The sequence below is a fragment of the Nelumbo nucifera genome, chromosome 1 (assembly GCF_055504915.1).
Source record: "Nelumbo nucifera cultivar China Antique chromosome 1, China Antique-T2T, whole genome shotgun sequence".
NCBI classification, from domain to species: Eukaryota; Viridiplantae; Streptophyta; class Magnoliopsida; order Proteales; family Nelumbonaceae; genus Nelumbo; species Nelumbo nucifera.
Window position 1 is genome coordinate 41,792,596 of NC_142649.1, and position 27,578 is coordinate 41,820,173.

At 38.9% G+C, this 27,578-nt stretch overlaps 1 protein-coding gene across 3 annotated transcripts in view; it reads right to left on the reverse strand.

The window, feature by feature from the left end:
* The window catches only part of LOC104588542 (sodium/hydrogen exchanger 6), a 77,435-nt gene that overhangs the window by 40,082 nt on the left and 9,775 nt on the right, over positions 1–27,578 (reverse strand). For all 3 annotated transcript variants that reach the window (XM_010246504.3, XM_088896560.1, XM_088896561.1), the window contains exons 7-16: positions 21,904–21,966; positions 21,771–21,790; positions 21,580–21,677; positions 11,851–11,879; positions 11,728–11,759; positions 11,590–11,637; positions 11,435–11,495; positions 11,248–11,345; positions 11,072–11,147; positions 10,966–10,985 (exon numbers count right to left, since the gene is read on the reverse strand). In XM_010246504.3, coding sequence (XP_010244806.1) covers positions 10,966–10,985; positions 11,072–11,147; positions 11,248–11,345; positions 11,435–11,495; positions 11,590–11,637; positions 11,728–11,759; positions 11,851–11,879; positions 21,580–21,677; positions 21,771–21,790; positions 21,904–21,966 — 545 coding nt within the window. The remainder of the gene's footprint in view (positions 1–10,965; positions 10,986–11,071; positions 11,148–11,247; positions 11,346–11,434; positions 11,496–11,589; positions 11,638–11,727; positions 11,760–11,850; positions 11,880–21,579; positions 21,678–21,770; positions 21,791–21,903; positions 21,967–27,578) is intronic.

Below are 27,578 nucleotides of genomic sequence, written 5' to 3' on the forward strand. Positions count from 1 at the left end.
ATAGCAGGATGCATATGTATAATACAATTTTATTGATATTTGATAATGCATCAGTCGAGTCCAAGACACATTATATAAATTTTTACAATTTAATACATGCACAAAGCCATTATTATCATATTTTTTATTAAAGTCCATGGCACAAAACATATGCAACTAATCTATTCAAATTATTATATCAATTTTTTCTATTTTACTATTTATAATTTTTAACATTGCCAATAATGTCAACTAAAAAATTAATTCTCAAATGTTTGGTACACAATATTTTCATTTTTGTAAACAATAAATATGTTATTATAAAATATAAATTAAAATGTTAATAAATAATTTATAAAAATATAATCCTAACTTAAAATATATCAATCGATTAAAATTTCAAAGATACATACCATATGAAAATTTATAAATTTTAATTACTAAGATAATTATTCCATTATTTATATTTTATTTTTACAAAATTTTAAATAAAAAATAATAATTTTTTGATATAAACATAGATTAGTGGATTTGATAGATTCAATTTATGTTACATTTTCAAATAATTTGTAAATAAGAAATAAATTGTTGTTTAATACAAATTAAAATATTAATTAATAATTTATAAAAAATTTAAGATACATATCATGTGCAAATTTATAAATTTTAAGTATTAAAGTAAATATTTTATTATTAATATTTTTAAATTTCTTGAAATTAAAAATCATTTTTTGATATAAATGTGTATTTGATAAATTATTTATTCAATTGGTTTATAAAATATTAATTTTAAATATTGTTCTTTTTAATTTGTAACCGGAGTTGTTGAAAATGATTGTTTTCATGTAGATATTAAAGTTAATAAAACTATTTTTATTTCATTTATCATTGTCAAGTAAAGCTTGGCTCGATGGTTAAAAGTGCATATGCGGTTTAGCGCTAGGCGACTTGTGTACCTAGGTTCGAATCACACTGGAAGCTCTTTTTATAGTGTGAATAGCGTCATCAAACTAGGGTTCAATACACCCTTGTATCGGTGTGTATCGAACCATATCGGTCGATACCGTGCAATACTCACCGATACAATAGCATCTCGGACCGATACGCACGACTGGTAGGATACACCCCCAGTGGTAACGTACCCCATGCCAGTCAGGTTCGATATTGATACAATACGCCAAGTATTGGGCGTATCGTGTCGATATTTTAATCATTTCTTCACCTTCAATTCCAGTACCCATTCTACCCTAAGTTCAATCTTCACATGCCAAGCAAATTGAGAGTATTCTCCAAGATGAGATTGTCACTTCCAAACTAGGTGTTTATCAACATTATCATGTCAAATGGAAAGGTCATCCCAACATTGATTCTACTTGGATTTCAAAACAGGAACTTTGCCCCTAGATCTGGATCTATTGGAGCAGTACCATTTCCTTACCTCACATTGAGACCGATGCACCCCATATGTTTTACTTAATGGAGATCACAAATTGTCTGCACCTTCTATCTCTGTTTTGTATGACTTTGATTAACAGGATGCTCCATCCTCAATGGCTGTGAAGGATCTTCTCGTCTTCTCTCGCAAGTGAGTTTGTGATCTAGCACCTACACCTACGACCCTCCTTCCTCCTAGTCCATATAGTCAGCTCGCCACTAATAATCTCGTAAGTGATACATCTATTCCAGATTATTCTATTGTTTCATATGTTCCTTTGTTACGTTTTACTTGTATTTCTAGACCCCCTGATCGCTATAATTTCCCTTCAAACCATAGTTTCTTTTCTGTTGCCTTGTCTTCCACAAATATTCCTTGTTCTTACTAGCAGGCCATTAGCAGTCCCCACTGGAGAGATGCCATGGATGGAGAGATTCAAGCCTTGCATGAGAATGACACTTGGAACCTTGTTCCAACTCCTTCTGATGGCTCTATTATTGGGAGCAAGTGGATTTATTCTATCAAGTTGAACTCTAATGGCTCCTTAGATCAATACAAAGCTCGTCTTGTGGCTTAGGGTAATAGACAAGAGTATGGCATTGATTACGAGGAGACATTTGCTCCTATGGCCAAGATCACTACAATCTGTGTCCTTTTAGCCCTCTCTGTTGTGCACTTTTGTTTTGTTTGTTAATTAGATGTGAAAAATGCCTTTCTACATGGACATTTAAAGGAAACTGTTTACATGAAACCCTTTCCTAGGTACTGTAGTGATCCATCTCTTGTTTGTCGCTGTTGAAATCATTTTTTTATTCAAATAATCTGTAATAAGTGGGCTAGCTAGTTTACTAGCCAAATCATTAAAATTATAAAAAAGTATCCCGTATTGGAGTTCCCCCTCTTAAGTGGGGAGTTCTCTCTCTTTAAGTGGGAGAGGCAGGTGTCCTTCACCTAGGAGGAGGGGGTAGTTACATAACCGCCCCACTCCCTATTTAAGCTCCTTAAGGGGAAGCTAGACAAACACACACAGAGACTCTTCTGAGAAAATTTTCACAAGAGATTCTTAAGAAAAGAAAAGATAAGGAGAAAAGAAAAGAGAAGTGCTCAAGGGAAGGCAAGGAAGGAAAAGTCTCACTAATACAGGTAGAGAAAAGGAAAGTCCTCTCTGTGAATACTTCCTATTTATGTCTTCTGCTATGTATCCTTCTTTCTCTCCCTTTGGTTATTACTTTTGAGAAAGGAAAAAGAAGGAAATAAACCATCTACAACAAGGTGCCTTTACTTGCTTGATTATGGTCCCTCTTTCAAGACAAAGTTAGGGATTAAACCATCTACAGTGTAATTCTCGAAGACTGATTATGGCTCCCTTCAAATGAAAATGAAGAGTAGGGGGGAATGAACCATCTACAACCAGGTGCCTCTACTTAGTTGATTATGGTCCCTCTTTCAAGACAAAGTTAGGGGGTAAACCATCTACAGTCTAAATCTCAAAGGCTGATTATGGTTCCCTTCAAATGAAAATGAAGAGCGGAGGGATGAAAATCGTCTACAATCAAATATTCAATTTGATTGACTACGGTTCCCTTTTTGTATGCAAAATTCCAAGGAGTAAGGCTGTCTACAATCAGAATTTCATCTGATTGACTACAACTTATCATGAAGAAAGGAGTGAGGAGGAAATTTTCTTTGTATTAAAGAAAAGAGAAATGTATTGCTGTATAGTTTTCAATTGTATTTTCTTTTTCTTTCTTCTCATTCTTGTACACCTAATGTAAAAGAAAAGCAAATGAAAAGTTCTTTTTCAAGTATCCTATTATTCTTTTCTTTTGTTCTATGCGTTCATTTCTCCAAGTCAGAATCAAAAGATGTTCTCTACTTTCTTGTGGGGATGTAATTAATGGTATGTTTGGTTGTCACGACCGAGATGAGAAAAAAGGAATATTCGCATAAGATTCCAATTTTCTCTCGTTTGTTTTGGTCGAAACAATAGGATGGGATGAGAACTTACATCCCAAAAGTAGAGATGTGGGGTCTCACCAAATAGGTGCGGCCCCGGTGAGAACGAAAACAATGAGAAGTTGGTGAGAAAAAAATGTCGAAGGCGACATCTCCATTCACATGTCCCAACGATCAAATCTCCAACCACTGTTTTCTTCACCTCTAACGAATCTATGACCTCCGTTCACCATCTCCATCTCCGTTTCACATTTTTTGGCCATTTTGTATTTTTTCTTTGAAAACTCGTTATCGGTTATCTTCCAAGTTGAGGTTCAGACCCTATTGATAGGGTGTTTAATCTCTGGTGAAGACATGGAATTTCCTTCGTTTTCTTTCATTGAACCTTTTCTTTAGATGACATTAGCTTCAGACTTGTTTTACTTAATGTAGGATTTGGGTTCATTTATAAAGTTTTTTTTGTTGGGTTCATTTGTAATATTTCTTTTTTAGTAGGGTTTATTGGTTATCTTCATAATTAATAGGGGCTTGATTGTAATTTCAGTTTTTTAGGTTTATCATAAATCAAACATTATGTTAGGGTTGTAAGTGATCTTGGAAAATTGAAAGCAGCAACGAGGATTTAAAGTAAGTCTTTGGTGAGTTTTATAGAAGGGGGGAGGTGGGAAAAGGGATGAATGCAACTTTTGTGCCTCTAATCCCCAAAATGTGTTGAGCTGCCTCTATAAACGAGTTTAGACCTATCAGCCTCACTACAAGTGTGTACAAAATTGTGGCCAAAGAGCTGTCTACTAGACACAAGAAAGTGTTACATTTGGTGGTTTCAAAGGAACAGGGGACCTCTGTCAAGAATAGACAGACTTTAGACCAAACTTTGATTGCTAATGAGGCAATGGAGAATTTTAGCAAGTCAAGGAAGAAAGGTTTTGTGAATTAATTGGATTTGGAAAAAGCATAAGACCATGTTCATTGGGGTCTTCTTGAGTGGGCCATAAGGAAAATGGGTTTTGGTCAAAGATGGATAAAATGGATTATGGGGTGTTTGAAGACCGCCCATTTCTCATTTCTTATTAATGGGCTCCCCACGAGATTTTTTTGAGCCTTCAAGGGGTATTTGACAGGGGAACCCCTTGTCAGCCATGTTGTTTACACAAGTGGCTGAAAATTTTAGTAAGCTTTTGAAAAGGGCAGAGGAGAAATATTTTTTGAGGTTTTAGAGTGAGGAGAGAAAACCAAGTGCTATTCCACTTGCAGTTTGTAGATGACACTTTGATTTTACAAGATGTGAGGGCTTTGAGGCAGATTTTGGAGATAGTGGAGAAAGTTGCAAGGTTGAAAGTTAATTTAGGGAAATGTAGATTGTTGGTGATTGGTTTAGAGAGGGTGATCCTAAAGAAGGCAGCAAGAGTTTTAGGGTGTGAGATTACAGACTGACCAGTTAAATACCTTGGGATTCCTTTGGAGGGCAATCTTAGAGATGTGAGTTTTTGGGAGATTATTGTTGAAAGCTTTCTAAAGAGATTAGCCCCTCCGAAAAAGAATTGTATTTTAAAAGGACGCAGAGTATTTCTACGTTGTCTTTTTTTTTATGAATGAAGATAATTTATTAATCCAGAAAATTAAGGCAATACAGGAAACCCATGAAGAGGCACGAGCTGTTACCTCTTCTAACAGAGTATTACATCAAGTTAAAAACAGAAATAACCAGAAATAAAATTACAGAGCAGCCCAAAATAAATGTTCCCTTGATGCCCCTTGCTTAGCTAACCCATCCGCTAAGGTACTGATCTTCCCACCCAAAGAGAGGTAACAGTCATGTTTATTGTGAGCCAGTTGACTTTCCTCAATAAGTCTCTGTGTTGCCACATAGCTGAAGCTGGATCTGGCAGCCATCTCACAACAATTTTGGAGTCTCCTTCAACTACCAAATGCTGAACTCCTAATTGTTCTGCAATCTGAATACCTTGTACAGCCGCTAAAATCTCAGCTCTATTGGTGTCTCCTATTCCCACGGGGCATGAAAACAAGGCTAAGATGTTGCTCTCCTTATCTCTCAGCACCCATCCTATCCCCGATGGGCCTGGGTTTCCTTGGCTGCTTCCATCAAAGCCCATCCTTCAAGTAAAGGCATCCGTACTGCAGATTCCCTGTCCTTCCTCATATGGCTATTAGCCACCGCTATCTAGTTTCTCCAAATATCATCAAATGAAAATGTATGAAAGAAGTCCATAGTTCTTAACCAATGAATGGCCCTAATCAAGATACAATCCTAAACAGCCTGAATGCTTCTTTCCTTTTCCTTGAATACCCTTGCATTCCCTTCCCAGATTGTCCACAAGGCGGCTGCTCTAATACATCTCCACATCATTTTTCCTTTTTTTGTAGGCCACACAAAAAAGGAAGGATCGAACAGCTGACTTAAGTCTGTGGACAGATTCCACCTGCACCCAAACAAAGAAAAAATCCAACTCCAAATAGCACTAGAAAAGGAACAAGATACAAGTAAGTGGGAGCAATCCTCACCACTAGCCCTGCAAAGTGCACACCAGTTAGGGGACAAACACATGAAAGGCCTTTTCTTCTGCAAGCAGTCCAAGCTATTAATCTTTCTATAAAACACCTCCCAGAAGAAAATAATAATTTTAGGTGGAACAGGTCTAGACCATATCTCCTTGGTCTGAAAACCCAATTGTCCCAGGGAAGAGCAAAGTGACTTAAAAAAGGAAGCACAAGTAACCTTTTGGATGAGGGGACCATAATCTCACATCCAAACTAAGAGGGTCCAGAAATACACTGCCAAGAAGAGACTACAGATCTGAAACACTACTAAGTTCATAATCCCTCAAACCTCTTTGAAAGCCAAAGTCCCAACTTAAGGATGAGGGTGAAGTAAGAGATGGGAGAAAATGAGAGATAGCTTTTTCCTTGTAAAGGGAAAGAGAATAGAGAGACAGGAATCGATCCTTAAGGGCAACAATACCCACCCAAGTGTCTTCCCAAAATAAAACTGAGTTACCAGAATTGACATCATACCTGACAAAGTTGAGAAATTGAGGGAGGATACTCTAGATTGCTTTCCAAGGAGATGCCAATGTAGCTTGACGTGATACATCCGCATCCCATCCATTTTCCAATCTGCCATGTATACTAGCTAATGGTTTCATGCCACAACCTCTCCCTTTCTCTAGGCCACCTCCACAACCATTTTCCTAAGACTACCCTTGGTGAGAAACACGAGATCCAATGGTTTTTGGAAGTCGGTAGTAGTGGGTTTGCCAAGAATCTAGCCCTTTAGAAAAGAAATTATATCTCTCTAGGAGGAAGAATTACCCTAATCAATGCTACCATAGCAAATCTACCTATATACTTTCCTATCCGCCTTTTGTCTCCCGACCAAAATTGCAAAACAATTAGAGAAATATATAAGGGATTTCTTGTGGGAAGTGGGAGAGGAAAGAAAAGACCATTCAGTTAAGTGGGAATAAGTTTGCAAACTAAAGAAGAAAGGTGGCCTAGGATTAGGAAATATTGTCTTCAGAAACACTGCTTTGTTGGGATTTGGGAAAGTGGTTGTGGAGATTTCCGTTCGAAAGAGACAAGCTGTGGCACAAAGTAATAGTAAGCATTCATGGTCTGGAGGGTAATGGATGGGATGCAAAACTTAATAATCACTCAATTTCAACTTCTCCTTGGAAGCAATTCATGAGGTATGTTCATATCCGTTATAATGTGGGCAGCGGTGACAACATATGATTTGGGGAACAGCTTTTTTTATCAATAACTTGAAGATTTCGTTAGAATATGCAGGTAGAAAGTATACTATATAGAAGTACAGAACAAACACTAAGAGATAAAACCTCTTATCTCTCCCCATCCCACCCCAAATCCCTTACATCTGGCCCATAACAGAGAATCTCTCCCCACCCCTACTTAGCTAAAAAATCAGCTACAGAATTAGCATCTCTCTTAACCCATCCAATTCTTAGTTCCATATCTCTGGTTAGCCACTTGACTCTTTTCTCCTCATTGTTGAAGAGACACATTTTCATCTACTCTTCTTGTAACCAATTGATTACAAGCTTTGAGTCTCCCTCCACAAATAATTTAGTCATGCGACCTTGTCTTTGTTAAGCCTTCTACCATAGCCATCACCTCTACTCTCAAAGAGTCTCCTTCCCCAACTGGCCCAGAGTATAATGCATTTGAATTTACCCTCCTCGTCTCCAAATACACCGCCAATACATGAACGTCTAGGGTAACTCAAACTGCTACCATCAAAATTTAATTTTACAAACCCCCTATCTGGTGGAGATATTGATGATTAACAGTTGTTTTATAAACATAAGAGTCTGCCACTTCCTTCCAGTTCCCCAGTAGGTTAGTTGTTGAGATACTAGAGAAACTTTCTAAAGACTCCAGCCAATGTACCACTCTTATTTAAATTGTTTCAGTGACATCTTCTTTACTTCTTTCTTTTTCTGAGAATATCCCTGTATTCTTCTTCTTCCATACTGTCTATAGAATGGAAGCCCTTATGCATTTCCACATCAGCCTCCCTCTCTTCTTTGGCCAACCAAAGGTATTTGTAGCCAAAATGCTTTGTACATCCACTAGGGGATTCCACCTGCACCCAAAACAAAGAAAATCACCAATCCCGTATAGAAGTAATGAAAGAGCAAGAAACAAAAAGGTGGAAGCAACTCTCACCATCACCCTTGTAAAGCACACACCATTGAGGGGATGAACATCAACTTGGCCTCTTTCTTTTAAGTCGAAGGTATTAATCTTTCTATGTGCAAATTTCCAAACAAAAAGCAGCAACCCTCAGTGGAATATGTGCAGTTATGGAAGGAGCCCGGAAAACTAAGGAATTGAACATCAAGAAACTTATAATTGAAGGGGATTCAGAGGTGGTGATAGGGTGGCTGACCAAAGAACAAAATGATCTTTGGAAGTATAACAATGAGAAGAGGAAATTCAAATGGCTGGTGCGGGAGATGGAAGTTAAGATATGTTGGATTAAGAGATCAGCTAATTCCCTAGCTGACGGTTTAGCAAAACAAGGGGCAGAAAGGGATTCCTTGTTTTGGGCTAAGTTGTAATGTTAGTGTCCTTGTATCTTTGTATTTTCTTCTTTCCTTTCTTGAAGTTCTTTGTGACTCTTGGAAGATAAGTGTGTTTGTCTTCCACTTGTAAATTTTCTACTGATGAACTAATGAAAGTGTTATTGATCAAAAAAAAAATATATGGTGACTCTTCCTTTGGATGCTACAAATGTTAGTAGTAAACGGGTATTCTCTGTTAAAATTAAAATCTGATGGTAGCATTTATAGAAACAAGCTCATATTATTGACCAAGTTTATGCACAAGAGTATAGAATTGATTACGAGGAAACCTTTGCTCCAATTGTCGAAATGACAACTATTTGTCTGATTCTTGCATTATTTGCTCTTCGTGGCTGTTCTGCTTCTCAAATGGATTTACCAATGCATTTCTTCATGGTAATCTAAAGGAAACTATTTACACAAAACCCCCACCTAGGTACTATACCGATCAACACTTAGTGTGTTGCCTCAAGAAGTCCCTCAACACTTAGTGTGTTGCCTCAAGAAGTCCCTCAATGGTTTGAAGCAAGCTCCTTCTGACTGGTTTAAGCACTTCCCTTGTGCTCATACGGAAGTTGGTTATCACCAAAATAACTATAATTCATCTCTCCTCATTTCTTATGGCGATCGTGGTCTCATCATTTTGCTGATCCTTATCACAAGTGATGACCTTGAAGGGATCCAACAACTCAAATTATTTCTACAATGTTCCATCAAGTAGAAAGATCTTAGTACTATGACTTATTTTCTAGGCCTAGAGGTGCAGTCATCTATAAGAGATCATTTTTTGAAACAAAGAAAATATACTACAGACCTAATTCAGCTAGCTCACCTCACTGACTCGAAGCAGGTTGATACTCCAATGAAACTCAATGTGAAACTATCTCATGATGAAGAGGAATTCACCTAAAGATCTGTAATTCCTCTTCCACGCTGCCAACTTCTTTTCACTTTTTTCCCACAACAGGGTTCCAAATACTCTCGATTCAATACTTCATTGGCCACTCACTACCTTCACACCCCACAATATCTACAACAAATCCTAGCTCCTCCCCCTCCAAATTTATTACTAGTACCACACTTTTGTTTGTATTTACCCTTAAATTGGGCATTGTCTCAGAATCTAATCACTAGCTTCAAGTTCCTTATCCATTCATCAATCTACCCATCATAGAAGATTATGATGTCATCTGCAAACTACAAGTAAGCCACTGTCACCAAGACTCTCCCTATCCTCCACCCTTTAACTACCTGCAATCTATCTGCTCTTGAGATTGGTCTACTCAAGACATTAACAATGAGTGAAAAGAAAGGGAGATAATGGATCTCCTTGTCTCAATCCCCTGTCAACCTCAAAAAAGTTTTTAACTTTCCCATTCACAAGTACTGAATAATAGTAAGTTCAAGTGCATCTCCCAAAGCCACACTTCCTCATGACTCCCATCAAAAAATCCCAATTGCCATACCTTCCATATTCATACTTTTCTTAACAGCCTCCTGACATCTTGCCTCACAGTTGTTACGTCACAAAGAAGGGAAAGTAGATCACTTCACTTACTCAAATTAGTTTCCATATTTGTTAGCACTAAGCACTTAGACTCTCTTTCTCCCTTATGTACCTTCCTACCCCTTATTTGATCTGGCACCTCTGTTACCAATTTACCATATGTTGACTGCCAGGCCAAACAAAGATTCCCATTGTCTCTCTTCTCACTCCAGCCAAAGGTCACCATTTCTGACGACAGCATGCCATCACAAGAATGCAAATCATCTATTTCCAAACCAGCCCTTCCCCACACTAAATCCCCACTAACCTGGGGATAAGCTTAAGTCCTTCACTCGAACAGAAATGGTACCACCCTAAGATAAGAGAGTCACCCTAAGATCTAACATGAAGGACCTTAGTTGCATCGCTATATTCCTGAGGATGGATCCATTGTGTCTGGAGTGAACATCTAGTTCAAAAGCAATCCAAGATCAGCTAAGTCATTGGCTGATAACCTTGCAAGAAGTGGCAATTACAGATCTGATTCTTTTTTCTCTGGGGATAAGCCTTTCTGCTAGAGCGCAACTTAAGTGGGCTTGGGTTGAGGACTTATAAAATTTGGATGGCTCCAGGCCAAACGCTGTGTAAATTCTTCACAATGTGTACCTGACTTGCACCCCTACTTTCTGCCATGATTGACTATCAGTTCCAGGCCAAATGCTGTGTATTGTGCCTGATTTGAGGCTTGGTTTTTGGTTCTCCTACTAAGGGCAGTGTATGATGTGTATACATTTTGTTCCATTTTAATAAAATTGGTTCTGTTTCAGATAAAAATAATCATAAGTTTTCTAAATGCATTAAAAGAACATATTACTTGAAATAAACTTGTAGACACTCAGGTTACATATGAAACTCAACTCAAATGGCGTGTGAATAAAAGGTATATCAGATTAGTGATAGATAATAAAAAGGTGCTTTCAAGCATGAAAGTTTTTAATGCATACCTTGCAACTCCGATAAATAACTGGGGCAATTATGAAGGTGCAAAGTTAAGGAAAACTATAAGCAGCTTAACCAATGGACAATCCAATACCATAGTCGAAAGGATACAATTGAGAAAAAAATGAATCCAACATGTGACCAGCTATGCTGCTCCATGGCTATATCAAAGCCCATGTATATAAATCTGCAGAATGTCAACACCAAAATAGAAATGATCATGTCAAGAAACAATTCCCAACACCTGACAGAAATTGAGCAACCATCAAACTGCCATGCTTCCTTACACAAAAGTTTCTGCTAATGAAGATATCAAATGGAAAAAGGCAGCAACAAATTGTTGAGAATTTTCTGATAAATTTGAGAATGTGTAGTGCTTCATAACCTGAAAATAAGCACCAGAGGTGATGCTTTATTACTGCTTCAACCAAAGCTAAGTTGATTACTGTCAGAACACTAAAAAATTCCACTCACAATTCCTGTGAACAATATTGACACGATGCCAGAAAGGCCAAGACCTTCAGCTAGCATGTACCTAGACATAACATGGTATTATAATTAGACTCATGATTCTACAAGTTTAACAAAACAGAGCTTCAAAAAATGAGAGAGAGAGAGAGAGTGCTTACGAGAAATAAGGAAAGAGAACAAACAAACAACACTCCAAGTTCTGCAGACTGGACACAGAAGGAAAATATAAAACATCTTCAGGAAGAGCAGTTTTGAAACCAACAAACTGGCCATATATAATAATTTGCAATACTTACTTATCAATATCCAGGCCTGCATACTTGAAAAGGTTTTATCTGGTTAAGGTCTGCAAGATATTCTAGCCACCAAAATTTATGGGCTGGATATGCCAATGAGCAGTATAAAATCAAAAAGGATATCAAAGCAGAAGTAAATCCAACTCCAACCCCTGCAAGCATATGCTCCATTGAAAGACCAAAGAAAGAAGAAAATAAAATATAAAAAACATCTCCAGAAATAAAAGGACATTTTTTTAAGTGTGGCAGATGAATCCATCAAGAGAAGTTTACAATGACAAAAGTTGACAAAATTAATTATGCATACTTAAGAAAAGTTGATAAATAATCTGGGGCTTTTCCTTTGGACTCTTAAAGGCTAGTTGGATGGACCCTTGTTCAGAAGAAGAGCTATTCTCTAGGTGGCCAGGAGTTAGGGGAAACATCAAAGCAAAGATCGCTTGGAAAGAAAGAAAATAGGAGAATCCTCTAAGAAGAAGTTCGATCAAGGGATCATATCACTCTTCTTTGTGGTAAAAGGATCATGTATTGGGTTCTCATTCTTCCAGAGTTTGAAAGGGTCACAAAAGAAGATCTTGGTGCTGGATTTTGGAGCATTCCTGAGTTGGCTTAAAAAAGCTTTGTCCTCTTAATGGCGCTTTAGTTTTGTCTTTTTTTTCTTTGATTGCCTACTTTTTGTACTGTGTTGTATTTCTGATGATCTCTCATCACACCCTCGGTTGTACCTTCTTTTCTATTGATAAATTTTATTTTTTATTTATTACCAAAAAATACTTAACAAAACTAAGAATTAAATCTTTAGGCTACAAATGTATGTCGTGTTCAGGGGTAGAGATTTCCACATGATTAGCAGTTGTGGAATGTGCAGTGACAACAATGACAATGTTGACCACCTGTTTTTCAGTGCTTATCTGCAGTTTCACATGATCCATCTATTCTCTATCAGATCTCTCTTGGCTGGCAATTGGTGGCGGTTGCAAGGCAAAGATCATTGGGAGCATCATATCTTTTGCAGTTTATTGAGGGATTTGTATAGGACAAAATAAATAAATCTTTGAATGAGAGCAGGAATTTCAAAAACCACTGTATTGATATTAGTCATTTGATTCTGAATTGGTTAACATACTGAGTTTGGTGATCTGGACAGGTATATTGGAAAATGAAATTTAGGGTATATTTTGTAATATTCTCAAATTAGGAGCCTCTTTTGTTTTTGTTGTGGGTTTTCTCTCACCATCTTTGTTTCTATAAGTTTTGCTTATCAAACAATATTTTCCTCAATTTTTTTGATAGGAAACAAATTTTTTTATCAATAACAGAAGCATTTCATTAAATAATAAAAATAATTATAATTACAAAGGCGGGGGCAGATAAACTCTCTTAACTCCCCCAGCACAGTAAATAAGAATCTATCAATCTTGGAGCAGATCAGTTCAGATTGCAAATTGGACTACGTGAAACTGTTACCCTAGAGTGGTAAATCCTTCAGCTCAAAAGAATTTATTAATGCATTGAAATTCCTTATACTGGTGGTAACTCTTTGCCTCATCTTATTTGTTTCCACAACAAATCTTATCATATTAAAGTCCCCGTCAATACAACAAGGTCCTTCCCACAAACCCCACATGTCTACCAATCCATCCCACCATAGTTGTGAAGGTGACGCCTAGGCAACAAGGCACCCTTGGAGGCTCGCCTCGCCCAATCGCCAAGCAGTTTTGTATAATGTGTAATAAAATACTTTTATATTATTTTTTTTTTTGAGATTATAATTATAAAACAAACATTGCTAAACAAAAATTTTCATTTTGTGCTTATAAACTAATTTCTTTTTATTATTTTCTTATTTGTTAGGGATTAATCAACACAAGCATTGCTAACTGCTGTATTGAACACTCAATGACTTCAAAATCTGAACTTAAAACATTTCTACTTCTTTATAATTTTCATAAATTATAGATAGTTATTAAAGAAAGATGATTATGAAACCTAGGATATGTGGTTTTTACATGAAAAAAAAATCCAACACCTAGGTGACTAGGCCACAAGGCGCCCCCCTGTCACCTAGCCTCACCTTGGCGCCTTGAAAACTATGCATCACACAAATCATCTCTTTCCCTATAACCATTGGGACTGTCAATGTTTGTCAAAACCCACTGAAACCCATAATTTACTTGACAAAACTTGACTGAGACTGTGAACTTCCCCACCAATTCATGGTCCAACTAATACCCCCCTATATCCTTCTTCCATAGGATCACAATTCCTCCCAAGGACCCCCAAGATGGAGTCATGGTCCAACTAATACCCCCCTAGCCCATCGAGCATCAAACTCTAACAACTTAGATTCTTCGATAAGAACTATGTCTAGATTCTCTTTCCTCAACAACTCTTTTATTAAAGCTCTCTTTCTTGCACTCCCTTACCCTCAAACATTCAACATGATTAACTACATTTCACACCTATAGGTTCTATAACCCTTTACTTGCCCCCTCTTTTCCTACCCATCCTCTCACTGAACTGCTTATCACACTCCACATCTAATTTTAGTCTCTCAGTTTCACTCAATTTCTTTTTCCTAGTTTTCTTGCCAGTACTCTGTTTCCTAATAAATGCTTTCAATGAATTTGGATCCTTCAGTTTGCACCCAAACTTCCCACAAATTCCTCAATTGAGTCTTCCTCATCTTTTCTACACCCATCTTCTGCCTCTTTTCTCACAATAGGAACCAGGTCCTCCGTACTGCTTCTAGGGTCAGTAAATGTCTCTTTCTCCATCTCCTTCCTCTTTAATTTATCCAAAAGAGAACCAAAGCTCATTTGGCATCAACTTAAGGCATATCAAAAGAGAACCAAAGCTGCTCCTATACTCATTTGGCATCATTACAAAGGCGTGGGGCCCACAAGGGAGCTGGGTTAGTAGTGGATCAACTTGGGAAGACCCTAGAGTCTGCAATCCACCTTAAGATGCTCTTTGTGTGGTTAAGCTTGCTGCAGGACAGGACTTATATGGTTTTCTTACGTTTCTAGACAACAAGGGTATTTTTGTAATTTTGCATGTTTTGGGAGGTATGTTTGGGAACAGGTCTTAGTCTAGTAATATCCCTTTGTTTGGCTTTATGTTTGCAATTGTTTGGAGCAGGTTTAGTCGAATTTAGCTTCTTTTTGGAAGTGGCTTGTTGGACAAGCTAACTTAGGGGGGCAAGTTTCTTCCTTTAGAAGCTGCTTCTTATTAAGCTTGTAAGGCTAATTTGGAAAACAGTTTTTTCTAATGAATAAGAAAGTTTCTCTACAGAATTTCGTGTGGTTGCCAAGTTGGGAGTGTGATTGCCCTCACTCTTAGGTGCGATTGCCTAGGGGTTTTCATTTTATTTCCATCTCTTTTTTTTTTTTTTGATTGGAAATGGTAACTTTCATTAAGGATATCAAATAAACATCTTACACTGTCAACCACTCAGACAAAAGAGTGTTGACCCCAACATAACATCAAGAATTACAGAACAGCCCAAAAAAAGTTTGCCCTGACTGTCCCTGTTTTGCCAAGCTATCTGCCACAAAGTTTGCTGATCTCCTTACCCATTTGAATGTTACTCCAACTTCCCTTGCCAAGCAAATTATTTCCCTTATTTGCTGTCTATACTTCCATACACCCAAACTCTTTGTTTTCAGCCACCCTATCAACAATTTAGAATCCCCTTCCACCTCCAAGTTCTGAAATTCCCATTGCTTGGCAAATCTTAGGCCATGTAGGAGAGCCAAAATTTCAGCTCTCATAGAGTCTCCCACTCCTATGGGACCAGAGTATAGCGCCACCATTCTGCCCTCCCCATCCCTAAAGACTCCCCCAGCTCCCGAGGGTCCTGGATTACCCATGGAACTTCCATCAAAATTTAACTTTACCCTTTGGTGTGTTGCCAGTATCCAAGAAGGCTGAGGAATAGGCTGTCTAGTTGAAGAGTTTGCCACTACTGACCAACCCCTTCGTATATCATCCACTGAAAAATCTTTAAATGTCACTTACTTTCAGCCAGTGTATGACATTAATGGCTACAAGATCAATGACTTGTTCTATTGATCTTTGTGCCCCTTGGAATATTCTGTTATTCCTTTCTTCCCATAGAGACCAAAGAATGGCTGCTCTTGTTGCCCTCCACATCACTCTTCCCCTTTTCTTTGATAGTAGGAAGAAACTTGGGTTGAAAAGACTTATCACATCCGGGAGAGGGGTCCACCTGCAGCCAAATAAGGAAGAAAACCAACTCCACACACAAGAAGCAAAGGGACAAGTAAGTAAAAGATGTGTTACTGTCTCACCATTTCCCAGACAGAGGCAACAAACATGAGGGAAGAGGCAATGAATCGGCCTCCTTTTTTGTAAATTGTCCAAAGTATTAATTTTCTGGAGCACCACCTCCCAGCAAAAGGCTTTTATTTTTTGGGGTACAGGGTTACACCAGACTTCCTTTGCAGGAAAGGAAAAAGGAGAGCGGAGAAGAAAGATGCACAGGTAAAGGAGCCAAAAGGGGACTCTGACCAGATCCTATTGTCCTGACAAGAGGGGTCCAGGAATGCAGTATTAAGAAGGGAGATAAGTTCATCTACTAAGCCCATTTCAAAATCCCTTAATCCTAGATCTCAAGACTTTTCATTAACAAGCACTGAAGAAATCACTCTCCCTTTGTTGAGGGACAAAGAATAGATAGGTGGAAATTTGTCTTTGAGAGGAATATCCCCAAGCCAGATATCCTCCCAGAAACGTACTTTGTTACCCATACAAGCATCATACCTGACTAGCGGAAGGAAAGAAGGTAGCAATCTGTGAATTTCTTTCCAAGGAGAAGCCTTTGTTGCCCTAGGATCAAGACCAGTGTCCCATCCGTTGTCTGCCATGCCATGAATGCTTGTAATTACTTTATGCCATAAGTTCTCTTGTTCCAAAGCAAACCTCCACAGCCATTTTACCCAACAGTGCCAAGTTCCTAAGTTTGATGTTTCCTATCCCTAGGCCTCCACTATCCCTACTTCTTGATACCACCTCCCACTTTACCAAATGATCCTTTTTTGTATCCCCCGGCTCCCACAAAAAATCTCTCATCAGTTTCTCTAGTTTATTGGCCACCTTTAAGGGGATCTTAAAGGTTGAGAGATAAAAGACTGGCAAAGTAGTCAAGGTTGACTTTATTAGAGTTATTCTACCCCCGAGAGAGATGTAGTTTCTCTTCCAGCCAGCAAGCCTTTTTGTGAATCTTTCCACTATCATATCCCAAAAGCTCATAGAAAACGGGTTCCCTCCCAAGGGTAGGCCAAGGTACTGTAAAGGCCAATCACCTACCTCACAACCTAACAAACTAGCTAGGATTTCAACCTCTCCTCTCTCCTTATTTAACCCTGCTACACAACTTTTACTCCAGTTTACTTTGAGGTTGGAGATCTTTCCAAAATGGGTTACCATCCTTTGTAGATTTGTCACTTCCTCCCTTTCCCCTTCGCAAAAGATTAGAATATCATCTACAAATTGTAAATGGGTAACCACCACATTATTCCCCCCAATTCTCCATCCTCGTATCAAATTGTTGGCATCAGCCCTTGAAATCAACTCGCTAAACACATCTGCTATTAGAGTAAAGAGGAAAGGGGAAAGGGGATCTCCTTGTCAAAGGCCCCTCTTAGCTGGAAAGAAATCTCTGGCAACTCTATTAACCAAAATGGAATGGTGACAGGAAGAAATACAGCCCTTTATCCATTTGCACCATCTCGCTCCAAAACCTCTCCATCTTAACACTTCTAGAAGGAAATCCCAAGCCACCAAGTCATAAGCTTTCTCCAGGTCTAACTTGCACCCTATCCCTTTTTCCTTTCTCCGTTTTTTAAACTCCACACACTCATTTGCAATAAGGATTTGGTCTATTATTTGTCTTTCAAACACAAAAGCCCCTTGATTTGGAGAGGTTAAAGAAGGAAGAACTTTTTTAATCCTCTCAGCTAGCACCTTGGAGACAACTTTATACATGCTGCCCACAAGGCTTATGAGTCTAAAATCTTTTGGGTGGGAAGCATCTAAGGTCTTAGGGATCAAAGTGATAAATGTGGCATTTGCCCCTGAGTTAAATTTTCCCCTTTCAAAGAATTCAGCAAAACTTCCACCAAATCAGCACCCACAATTTCCCAGCAATCTTGAAAGAAAGCCATCGTAAATCCATCTGGGCCCGGGGCTTTGGATCTCTTTCCAAAGAGAATATTGCTTCCTTTATTTCTTGGACTTCAAAAACTTTCTCCAGTGATTCCATCAACACCCTAGGACCTCTTCTCCAGTCAAAATTTTTGAGTGGCTCACTGAAACCTCCCTGACTAGCAAAAATACCTTTAAAGTGGTCCACAAAAGCTTGTGCTATATCCTCCTCCCTAGTTAGCGTTTGCCCATTCAACACTAGGTAAACAATAGAATTTCTTCTTTTTCTCCCATTTGCTAGTACGTGGAAAAAACTTGTATTGCCATCACCTTCCTTTAACCACCAACATCTAGATTTTTGTCTCCAACAAATCTCCCCTTCCTCATAATCTCTTCCAGCTCATCTGTTAGACTCCATCTCTCAAATTTCTCTTCCTCTCTAATTGTCCTTTCCCCTTCCAGCTCATCTATTTCCTCCATTCTATGTGAGATGTGCGCTTTTCTTTCCTCCAGTGACCCAAATACTTCCTTATTCCACTCTTTAATCATGCCTTTCAACCTTTGCAGTTTTTTGTAAAATCTGAAGCCCTTCCATCTAAACTCCACTTGGTCTTCTTCCCACCATTCTTTCACTTTTGATTTGAAATCCAGATGTAGTAGCCACATGTTCTCAAACATAAAAGGGCAAGGCCCTCCTCCCACTCTTTCTTCAGAGATACTGATAGGACAATGATCCGATGTAGTTCTAGGCAAGGCCCTAACCGCTAGGCTCCGCCACCCTTCCTCCCAGTCTAAAGTAAAGAGAAATCTGTCTAGCTTGCAACAAATAGGTGTCTCTTGAAAATTGGACCACGTGAACTTTGCCTGAAGAAGGGGCAGCTCTCTCAAATCATTTGTATCTACAAAAAGGTTGAATTTTCTCATACTGGAAGTAATCCTATGGCTAGGGTTATTTGATTCCTCAAGGAACCTAATCACATTGAAATCACCCCCCAAACACAAAGGGCCCTCCCATAGACCCCTAATTGCTGCCAATTCCTCCCAAAACACTTCTCTCTCCCTGTAAGAATTCGGCCCATAGACATTGGTTAGAACCCAAGCAAAGCCATCTGTCTTTCTTTTTAGTTTGATTCAGACTGAAAAGTTTCCTATCAGTTCTTCCATACACTCAAAATTATCATTTTTCCAAATTGTAATGATTCCTCCAGAAGATCCCCAAGATTGTGAGAAGGCCCAACTGATTCCATCTCTTCTCTTCTTTTCTCTTCTTTTTCTATTAGTTCTTTGTTGGTTGCAAAAATAATGCTCAATCACAAAGGTCCTGCATCAATGGGTTTAGGTCTTTCCTAGGGTGGGTTTGTTGTAAGCAGTTCCCATTAGAGAATACACCTTTCGAGCTCCTTCAAATGTGTTGTAGCTCTGCCCTTTCTGGTGACTTTCATCAAGCCTCCAATGACCTTCTACTTCCACCTATCAGGTAAGGATTCTTCTCAATCTGGCATAAGATGTTCTTCCCCCCCCCCCTGAACCATGCCATCCTCCACCTCCATCAACCCATTCCCACCTATCACTGAACTTCGAGCAATGATTGTTATCTTTTCGATTATTCCACCATCAAACAAGTCAGCAAGATTGTAGATTTCTTCCAAATCCTCTTCCCTTTTCTTTGTTTCTAGACTGCCAATTGAAGAATCTGACTGACCTAGAATTTTCATCATCTGATATAGTCTTCTCACCCTCCATTCTCTAGCTCGTTCTCCTCCGACCTTGTCCTAGTGTATCTTGAATTAGGGCGATCCTCTAGAGTTCTACCGAGACCCTTTACTTCTTCTAATTCCCTTGCAGACCACTGCAGCGGCTCTCTTGAACCAGATTTGCCTTCAAATGGCTAAACAGCTTGCAAGGAGGACAATGATAGACATAAACTATCATCCCTAAACTCACCTTTACCCCAGCAGCTCACCTGACTTTTTAGATAGTCACATGAGCCACAAATTGACATACAAACACCGCCCCCTTCTCAGCCTGATCTCGGCCCCGTTCAAATAGAGCCATCCGGTGGATTTTCGATGGGCCCTTTAATCCCCCCCCCAATTCAGATTGTGCACCAAGTTACACTACCTCCATGTAGGAGTTAAGGACTGCCTTCTTTCTTTTCTTTTAAAATCATTTGAAAAACTGTCCTTTTTTGTTAATTCCGCATTTTGGTCAACCACATTAGACTGTTCATCTTCCATTGAAATTCTTTTCTTCCCTCTCTCCTCCACACCCATTCTTTTGCCGCTACTTGGGAACCACCTTTCCACCTCAGCTTCTTCTTCAAGCTTTCAACACCCTCTCCAGAGCGACGCTTCGGCTCCCATCACTAACCATATCTTCCTCCATTGGCCCTCTAAAAGCATGTCACAGGAGCGAGGTACACTTTCTGGCTTCAGACCTAGCACCTTAACCCTCACTGTGAACAAGTTTTCAAAGCTGTAATCATCTAAGGTTCCGCCCAGAGCTGTTACGGTTTGAATTAATATTTCATCCTTCCAAAGGTTAAATGGCAAACCCACCATTTTCACAACAGTGCACGGCTCATTTAACTCAGTTTCATTGCAGAACATCGTCCATTTCTCAATCAACACCATTTCTTCCCCTGTTTTAACCAATGAGACCCCAATCACCTCTTCAGCGATGTCAACAATTGCTATATTTTCACTGAATGGTAATGAAGCAACTGTGTTTTGGATCCAAAGCTCACCCCTTACTGATTCCAACAGACCATTCCAGTCCTTCACTTTTTGTTTTGCAGTCACCATGTGCCTTCTCTCCCAAAAATCTTTTTCCACCTCCATCGAGAATTTTATAATTTTTTAGGAGCTAACAATGGTTAGCGCCTCCTGCTCCTCCCTCTCTCCTTCACTGAAGCCGGACACATCATCAACAGAGACTGGAATCTTCTCCAATCCCTGAGAGCAAAAACCAGCGGCTACCACTTCGTTGGGCTTCTCCTCCAACATTCCTTTCTCAATCAGGTAGTGTTGCATACTTTCTAAGACCATTTTCCACCCACTGCAATCCTTCCCTTTCAGTATGCAAACCAGTTGTTTTTTACCACCACTAAAATATGCTGCCACTGTAATAAACAACCCTTTTTTGTTCCACCATAGCTCCACCTCGTATTTCCTATTTGAACTACACAGTGAACGTCTCACCCTTGCATTCCCACAGAATAAGTTGCCCCATCTATAAAGCCTTTCACCCACTGTATAGCTTCACTGACCAAGAAAATAGTCACCCTCCTGTCCTCCCTGATCTTCAACAAAGCTTGACCCTCATTTCTGTATTCTTCAAAGAGAAAGGTTTTTGCTTCTACCCTGAACTCTTGTCTCCACTTGGCTGCACTCACGAACTTAACTCTACCCTCCACTCCCAGTCCTCTACCCAATTAAATTTTTGTGAGCACGATAGGCAACACTGTTTTCCTGAATTTATCATAAAAAGTATGGCTTTCTTACATGAGAATCTAATTCCAGTTCAAACAAATATAAGAATTTTTAGTAGCATTTGGAGTTTGTATCATTACAAATACAACCCTATTCTATGGTGCTCAGTAATGCACATAACAGGCAATCAAATATGTATATTTATATGTACACAATGAGAGGGACAGTTGAGACAAGAAAAAGGATTATTAACCTGAAGACATAGAGCCAACAAAGGTCTCGAGAAACCGCAGTATAACCAGAAAAAAGTTTTGCCTAGATGACACGTGACTTTTGACTGATGACATTGTCCTGCATGGATATGTAGTGCTTAAATTATATCAGGAACTTCAGAAGAATCCACTCATATCCCAATTGCTAACACCAATGCAATTCATGACAAACCTGTACAAGGAAATTGCCATCTTCGAATTTTCCAACATACAAGAAAGAAATATTCCATAATACATTAATGTTAGTTGGTGAACAACATTAGCAGAAAAAAACAAATGCATAGAGGCAAACCAAAAATACATACTGCATCGTTTAATACAGACTCTCCAAAGACCAATGCATAAAGGTTCATATCTGTTCCCAGTTCCTGCAAATAGAAACAAAGTTAACACGGTTTTACTTAAACAATGCAATCCCTACAGTTCAAACATAGGGTCATAACCGAAGTAGCTGAAAAGGATCCTGGTTATCAGTTCTTCTATGTTAATTTTTTTTTCTTAATTAAAAGATGTGTATCAGTGTAATAATACTCAATCCTCTCTTCCTAATCTAGTTTCCAAACAGTTGGGTTTGGACTGTTGCAGGGATTAAATAGAAATATCAGATTTGGATGATCTTGGGTTCATCTAAAAGTTCATTTGAAGAACTTTTCAATGACAATGTGCCATATTATGAAAAGGGGACAAAAAGGTGCTTGAAGTTGAAGAAAAACATGAGAAAAAAAATCTGAAAACCCCATTTTAGTTTATCATTTGGAATCGGATATGGGCATACTAATTTTGATGGTCTCAAAAGCAACTTTTTTAAATACACATGATTTAAAAAAAAAAACATTTTCCATCTAAAGTTATGTTGAAAGTAGTGCAAGATGGTCAAAGAAAGTGAAGAAATAAAGTAATTTTGCAAAATTCTTTGGCAAAAACCATTTTCTTGATTTCTACATGTGTTTTAGTCAAATTTATGAGACCAGCCAGGTGTTTACTGCTTCGGTCCTGGAAAAAATTGGGTGCCAATTGTCATCATAGGAGATCAAGACTCCAAATGTTTTCCCATGTCCATCATGAGTAAACAAGAAAGCTTAAGGAATGAATTCAAATTAATATGCTCTCCCCAAAGGAAAAGATTTATTATGAGGGCAACTTATAAAATACAAAAAATGCACCTGGGATACATACAAGTGATATGATACAATAGGCACTATTTTACTATAATAAGATACAAGGAGATGCAAGAGGGAATAATAAGATGCATACATTTCTATACTACCCCTCAAATTGGAGTAGGGATAACATCAATTTTCCAACAAGAAACTAATTGCGAGAAGCTCTAGTGGTGGCTTTGTGAAGATGTCAACAAGTTGATGCAGACATGATACATGAGGAAGTGATATGATGCCTGCAAGAACTTGGTCCCTAATAATAGTGGTAATAAACCTCAATTGTTTGATGTACTTGTAAAAATTGGATTAGAAGCAATATGTATGACACTTGGGTTGTTTGCATAAGAAGGCATAGGTTGGGAGATGGGGATACCAATTCTTGGAAGAAAACCCCATACCTAAACAATCTCACTACAAGCCACAGACTAGGAATGTAAATGAATTGTATTTTGATCTAATCCAATTCAATTAGAACAGATTAGAATATTCACCAGTTATAAACAAATTGAATTCAAATGTACTACGTGATTCATTTCTTTAACTGGTCGAATTCGGATATGGGTGATGTAGCAGGGCTGGAATAAGTTGACACAAATTGGACTGGTCAAAATGACAAAAATACCCATACTGTCCAAACATACAGAAATACATAAAATTTCAGAAAATTCCAAATTTGATTCTTCATCTCTTGCATTATTCTCCCCTAGTTCAAAAACAAAAACTCATCCTCGAGTTTTAAAGAACGTGAGTGTAAAAAGTTGAGAGCAATGTATGTCCAAAATACTGCCTTCCATAACCTTCTTTGTTAAATCATCAATAAGATTAGCTTCTTAAGCACTTACATCATCAATCAGCCTATCTTGTGGTGAATCTTTCCGTTGCTTGGTGATTTAAAAGGCGCACCTGAAGCGCACAGGCAAGGCGCATTTTAGGGTATGCACCTCGCCTAAGTCCTAGGCACAGCACTTTCAAAAGGCATGCGCCTGGTGCACCTGATGTGCCTTGTGCCTATTTGCAAATGTGGATACATTAGCTACTTGAAGTAATGTAATTGAGGAAAAAAAAAAAAGAGATTGTGGGTCTTACATGCTTGAGAATGTTTTATATGTTTGATTTTAATTTTAAATTTTCATTTGAATACATTTTACATTTCATGTTTATGTAGTTTAATTTAAAATAATAGGTTTTAAAACTTAAGTTTATATTTTTTATTAATATTATGTTTATTTTTTGCTTTTTTTTTTAACTTTTTTGGCATTTTTTCAATTTTGTGACTTGTTTTTGGCATTTTTTGTATTTTTGTATTCTTGCGCCTTGTGCCTCAGGCGCAAATTGCCCCTTGCACTTTTAAAACACTACGAATTATCATATGCAATATCTCAATTGCAGCATTTGGAACTTTTCCTTCAATATCTAGTTGAGAAATCTCCATCTCTATGATATTGGTGGAATTTGTATTGTGTGAGCTTTGTAATTCTTGAATTAAGTCCAATTAAACTTGTAAGGTAAAGTCATAACTTACTTCCTTACCAAGATATTCTACAACACATTTGCATCTTGCACCTAGATTTCTTCAATTTTCTCCATCTCTTTCTCTTTTTGATCATTAATCTCAACCTGACCATGGGTGTTGGTAGGGGTGATCATTCTTAGCCCGACCCGGCCCTCACCACAAATTTCTGAGCCTGGGCCCAGGTTTTTGTGTGCAAGCCCAGCCTGGGCCAGGCCTGCATTAAACCCAAAAAATTCTAGGCCAAGCTTGGGCCTTACACTTAAAGTTTTATATAATATAATATTATGCATCATATAATAAAGTATATATATGCTTAATATTATATATCTTATATGTTATATATGCACATATGTTTTATTCAATGTTTTAAAACGCGGAGGCGTGACGCAAGGCATTCTACTACCTAGAGGCATGAAGCGTAGTTCAGAACGCAAGAGGCGTAAGCCTTCTGAACACAAGGAAGCATAAGCCTCCTTAAGAGGAGGGGAGTTAGGAGGAGGATGAAGAGGAAGGGGGGATCTCATTTTTTTTCTTTATTTTTAATAAAAATCTTTATATTAAGAAGAATAAAGACGCATAACATTAGTTGAAAGGGGGGGTCTTGTCGAAGCGGAGGCAAGTGAGCGGGGGGGTCTGGGGGGCGAAGCCCCCCAGCCGATGGGGCAGGGGGCAAACCACTTTCTTTCCCCTTATCTTTTCTTCCCTTCCCTTTCCTTTCCTTTTCTTTTCTCTTTTTTTCTTCTCCTTCTTTTTCTTTCCCTTTCCTTTCTTTTCCTTTCCTCTCCTTTCCTTTTTTTTTCTTTTTTCTTTTTTCTTTTTTTCTATCTTTTTATATCAGATGTGCATGAGCGTATGAGGCATACGCCTCTAGCACGCCTCATAAAAAAAGCACAAGAGGCATACACCTCTTGCACCTGAGGCGTACGCCTTAGAGCTGTCAGCGCCTCTGGCATACGCCTCAGGGTGTTTTGGGAGCACCTCCAGGTGTACGCCTCCTACACCTTTTAAAACACTGGTTTTATTTTATATTAAATATTTAGAATTTTTATAAAATACAAAACTTTTTAGAATTCTTATAAAATACAAAACTTTTTAGCACATAAATATTCATGAGTTGACACATGTCAACACATATGCCAACATATGAGTCAACTCAAGTATGAGAGTTTGATAGGCCCCCAATTATCCTTACATATGCTAGGAGAGGGAAAGGCAGCGTAAGCCAAGTCAACAGTCGGTTAAGGAGGGAAATGTTTAGATATTGGTGTGCTTATTGTAGCTATGCCAGTTGGGGCTTATTGTAGCTATGCCAGCTGGGCATTTCTAGAGGGAGTTAGTTATGATGTCAGGAGGGAATAAGAAGGTAGTTTCGGGATAGGGAGGGATCATTCTGTGTGTGAGGAATATTTTGAGTGTTTGGGAGAGTCGGCGGTCTCTCGAAGAACCGACCAACTGTTATTACTTTCCATTGAATGAATACAAGTTTCTTTTCATTTGAGCTGTGTATTTTTGCTATGTGTCTGAGAATTGTGTGTGGACATATTAGTGGTATCAGAGCCTGTCTTTCCTCGGCCATGGTGACAATTAAGGAGGTGGCATCGCAGGTGGAGGGATTCAAAGAACGCTTGTCTTCTCTGCATTCTGATTTTCGTTTGGAGATGGATGGCTTACGTAATGATTTTCAGCGTCTCGATCCAGATAAGGTAGTAGCTGGTCTTTCGAAGATCTCGTCTCTGGAGAGCTCTGTACAATCTCTGGAAGAAGGCGTTCAGGATCTGGTGAAATGTTTTGATCTGTGGCTTCAACAATGTGATCTTCCTCAAGTATCTTCTGCTCCTTTATCTACTACTGACATTTCTCCTCCACTTCTCACAAAGAGTCGTGCTGCTGACAAAGAGGAGTACGGCATTTCCGACATCTTCGATGCCGGTGTCGGAACATGCTTTTGACTCACTTCCTCGGAAGTTGGAGTTGCCTATTTTTGATGGAGAGAATCCAGACGGTTGGCTTTTTCGTGCTGAGCACTATTTTGAGATTAATGGATTGCTTCCGGCGGAGCGTCTGCGAGCTGCCGTTGTTTGTTTAGAGGGCGATGCATTGGCTTGGTATTACTGGGAAGATGGTCGGCAACCTTTTCGTGGCTGGGAAGAATTCAAATAGCTCCTCCTTGAACGTTTTCGATCGACTCAAGAAGGTAATTTACAAGAGCAGCTCTTCTCGTTACATCAATCTTCTATTGTTAAAGAATATCGCTGCCAATTCGAGGTTCTCTCTGCTCCCTTACGTGGCCTGCCGGTATCAGTCCTTGAAGCGGCGTTTGTTAATGGGTTGCGTCCAGATATCCAGGCCGAGCTCCGACAGATGGAACCCGTTGGGTTGATCAGGAAAATGGTCACGGCCCAGAAGATTGAGGATAAGAATCAGGCCCTTTGGGCTTATCAATCGGGTTTATTTCCTCGTTAGCCCACAACATCCCCCTCTGGAGCTCATTTTAATTCATGCGTTTCGCATGTGACTACTTCTGCTGTCACTCGACCTACACGTGCTGTGATTCCTTCTTCTTCATCGGTCCCTATTATTAAGTCCTCGCCACCTGCCTTCAGAAAAATGACCGATAAAGAGATGCAGCAGAAGCGTGCGAAGGGTCTATGTTTCCGTTGCGACAAGAAATACAGTCCTGGTCATCGTTGTGCTCAGAAATCACTTCAGGTTTTATGGGTTCAGGATGATGTGGAGGAAATTGCTTATGATGTGTCTAATTTGGACAGCACTTCGGCTGACACTAAAATTGCTCCGACTCCAGATTCGGTCGTGCTTTGTGTTTCATCTCTTGTGGGCTTGTGTGCTGCTAATTCCCTTAAAGTGTGTGGACGCATTTTGTCGCGTGAGGTAGTCGTATTGATAGACTCGATTGCATCCCACAATTTTATCTCTGAAGCTTTAATTGAGGAGTTGAAATTGCCCCGTACTCCTACACACGAGTTTGGAGTTCAGATGGGTAATGGCGATGAGGTGAGAACTTCTGGAGTCTGCTGTCAAGTTTGCCTCAACTTACCTGAATTGGATGTCATTGCAGATTTCTTCCCTTTGAAATTGGGCTCTACAGATGTCATTCTTGGTTTTCATTGGTTAGCATCTCTCGGTGATTCAGTGATGAATTGGGGTAACATGTCTATGAAACTCAATTTGGGGGGTATCCATGTGAAACTGCAGGGCGACCCTTCTCTCTATTCTTCTCAGGTGTCTTTGCACGCTATGATGCGTAACTTGCAACATGAGGGACAAGGGGTTTTGTTGGAACTAAGAC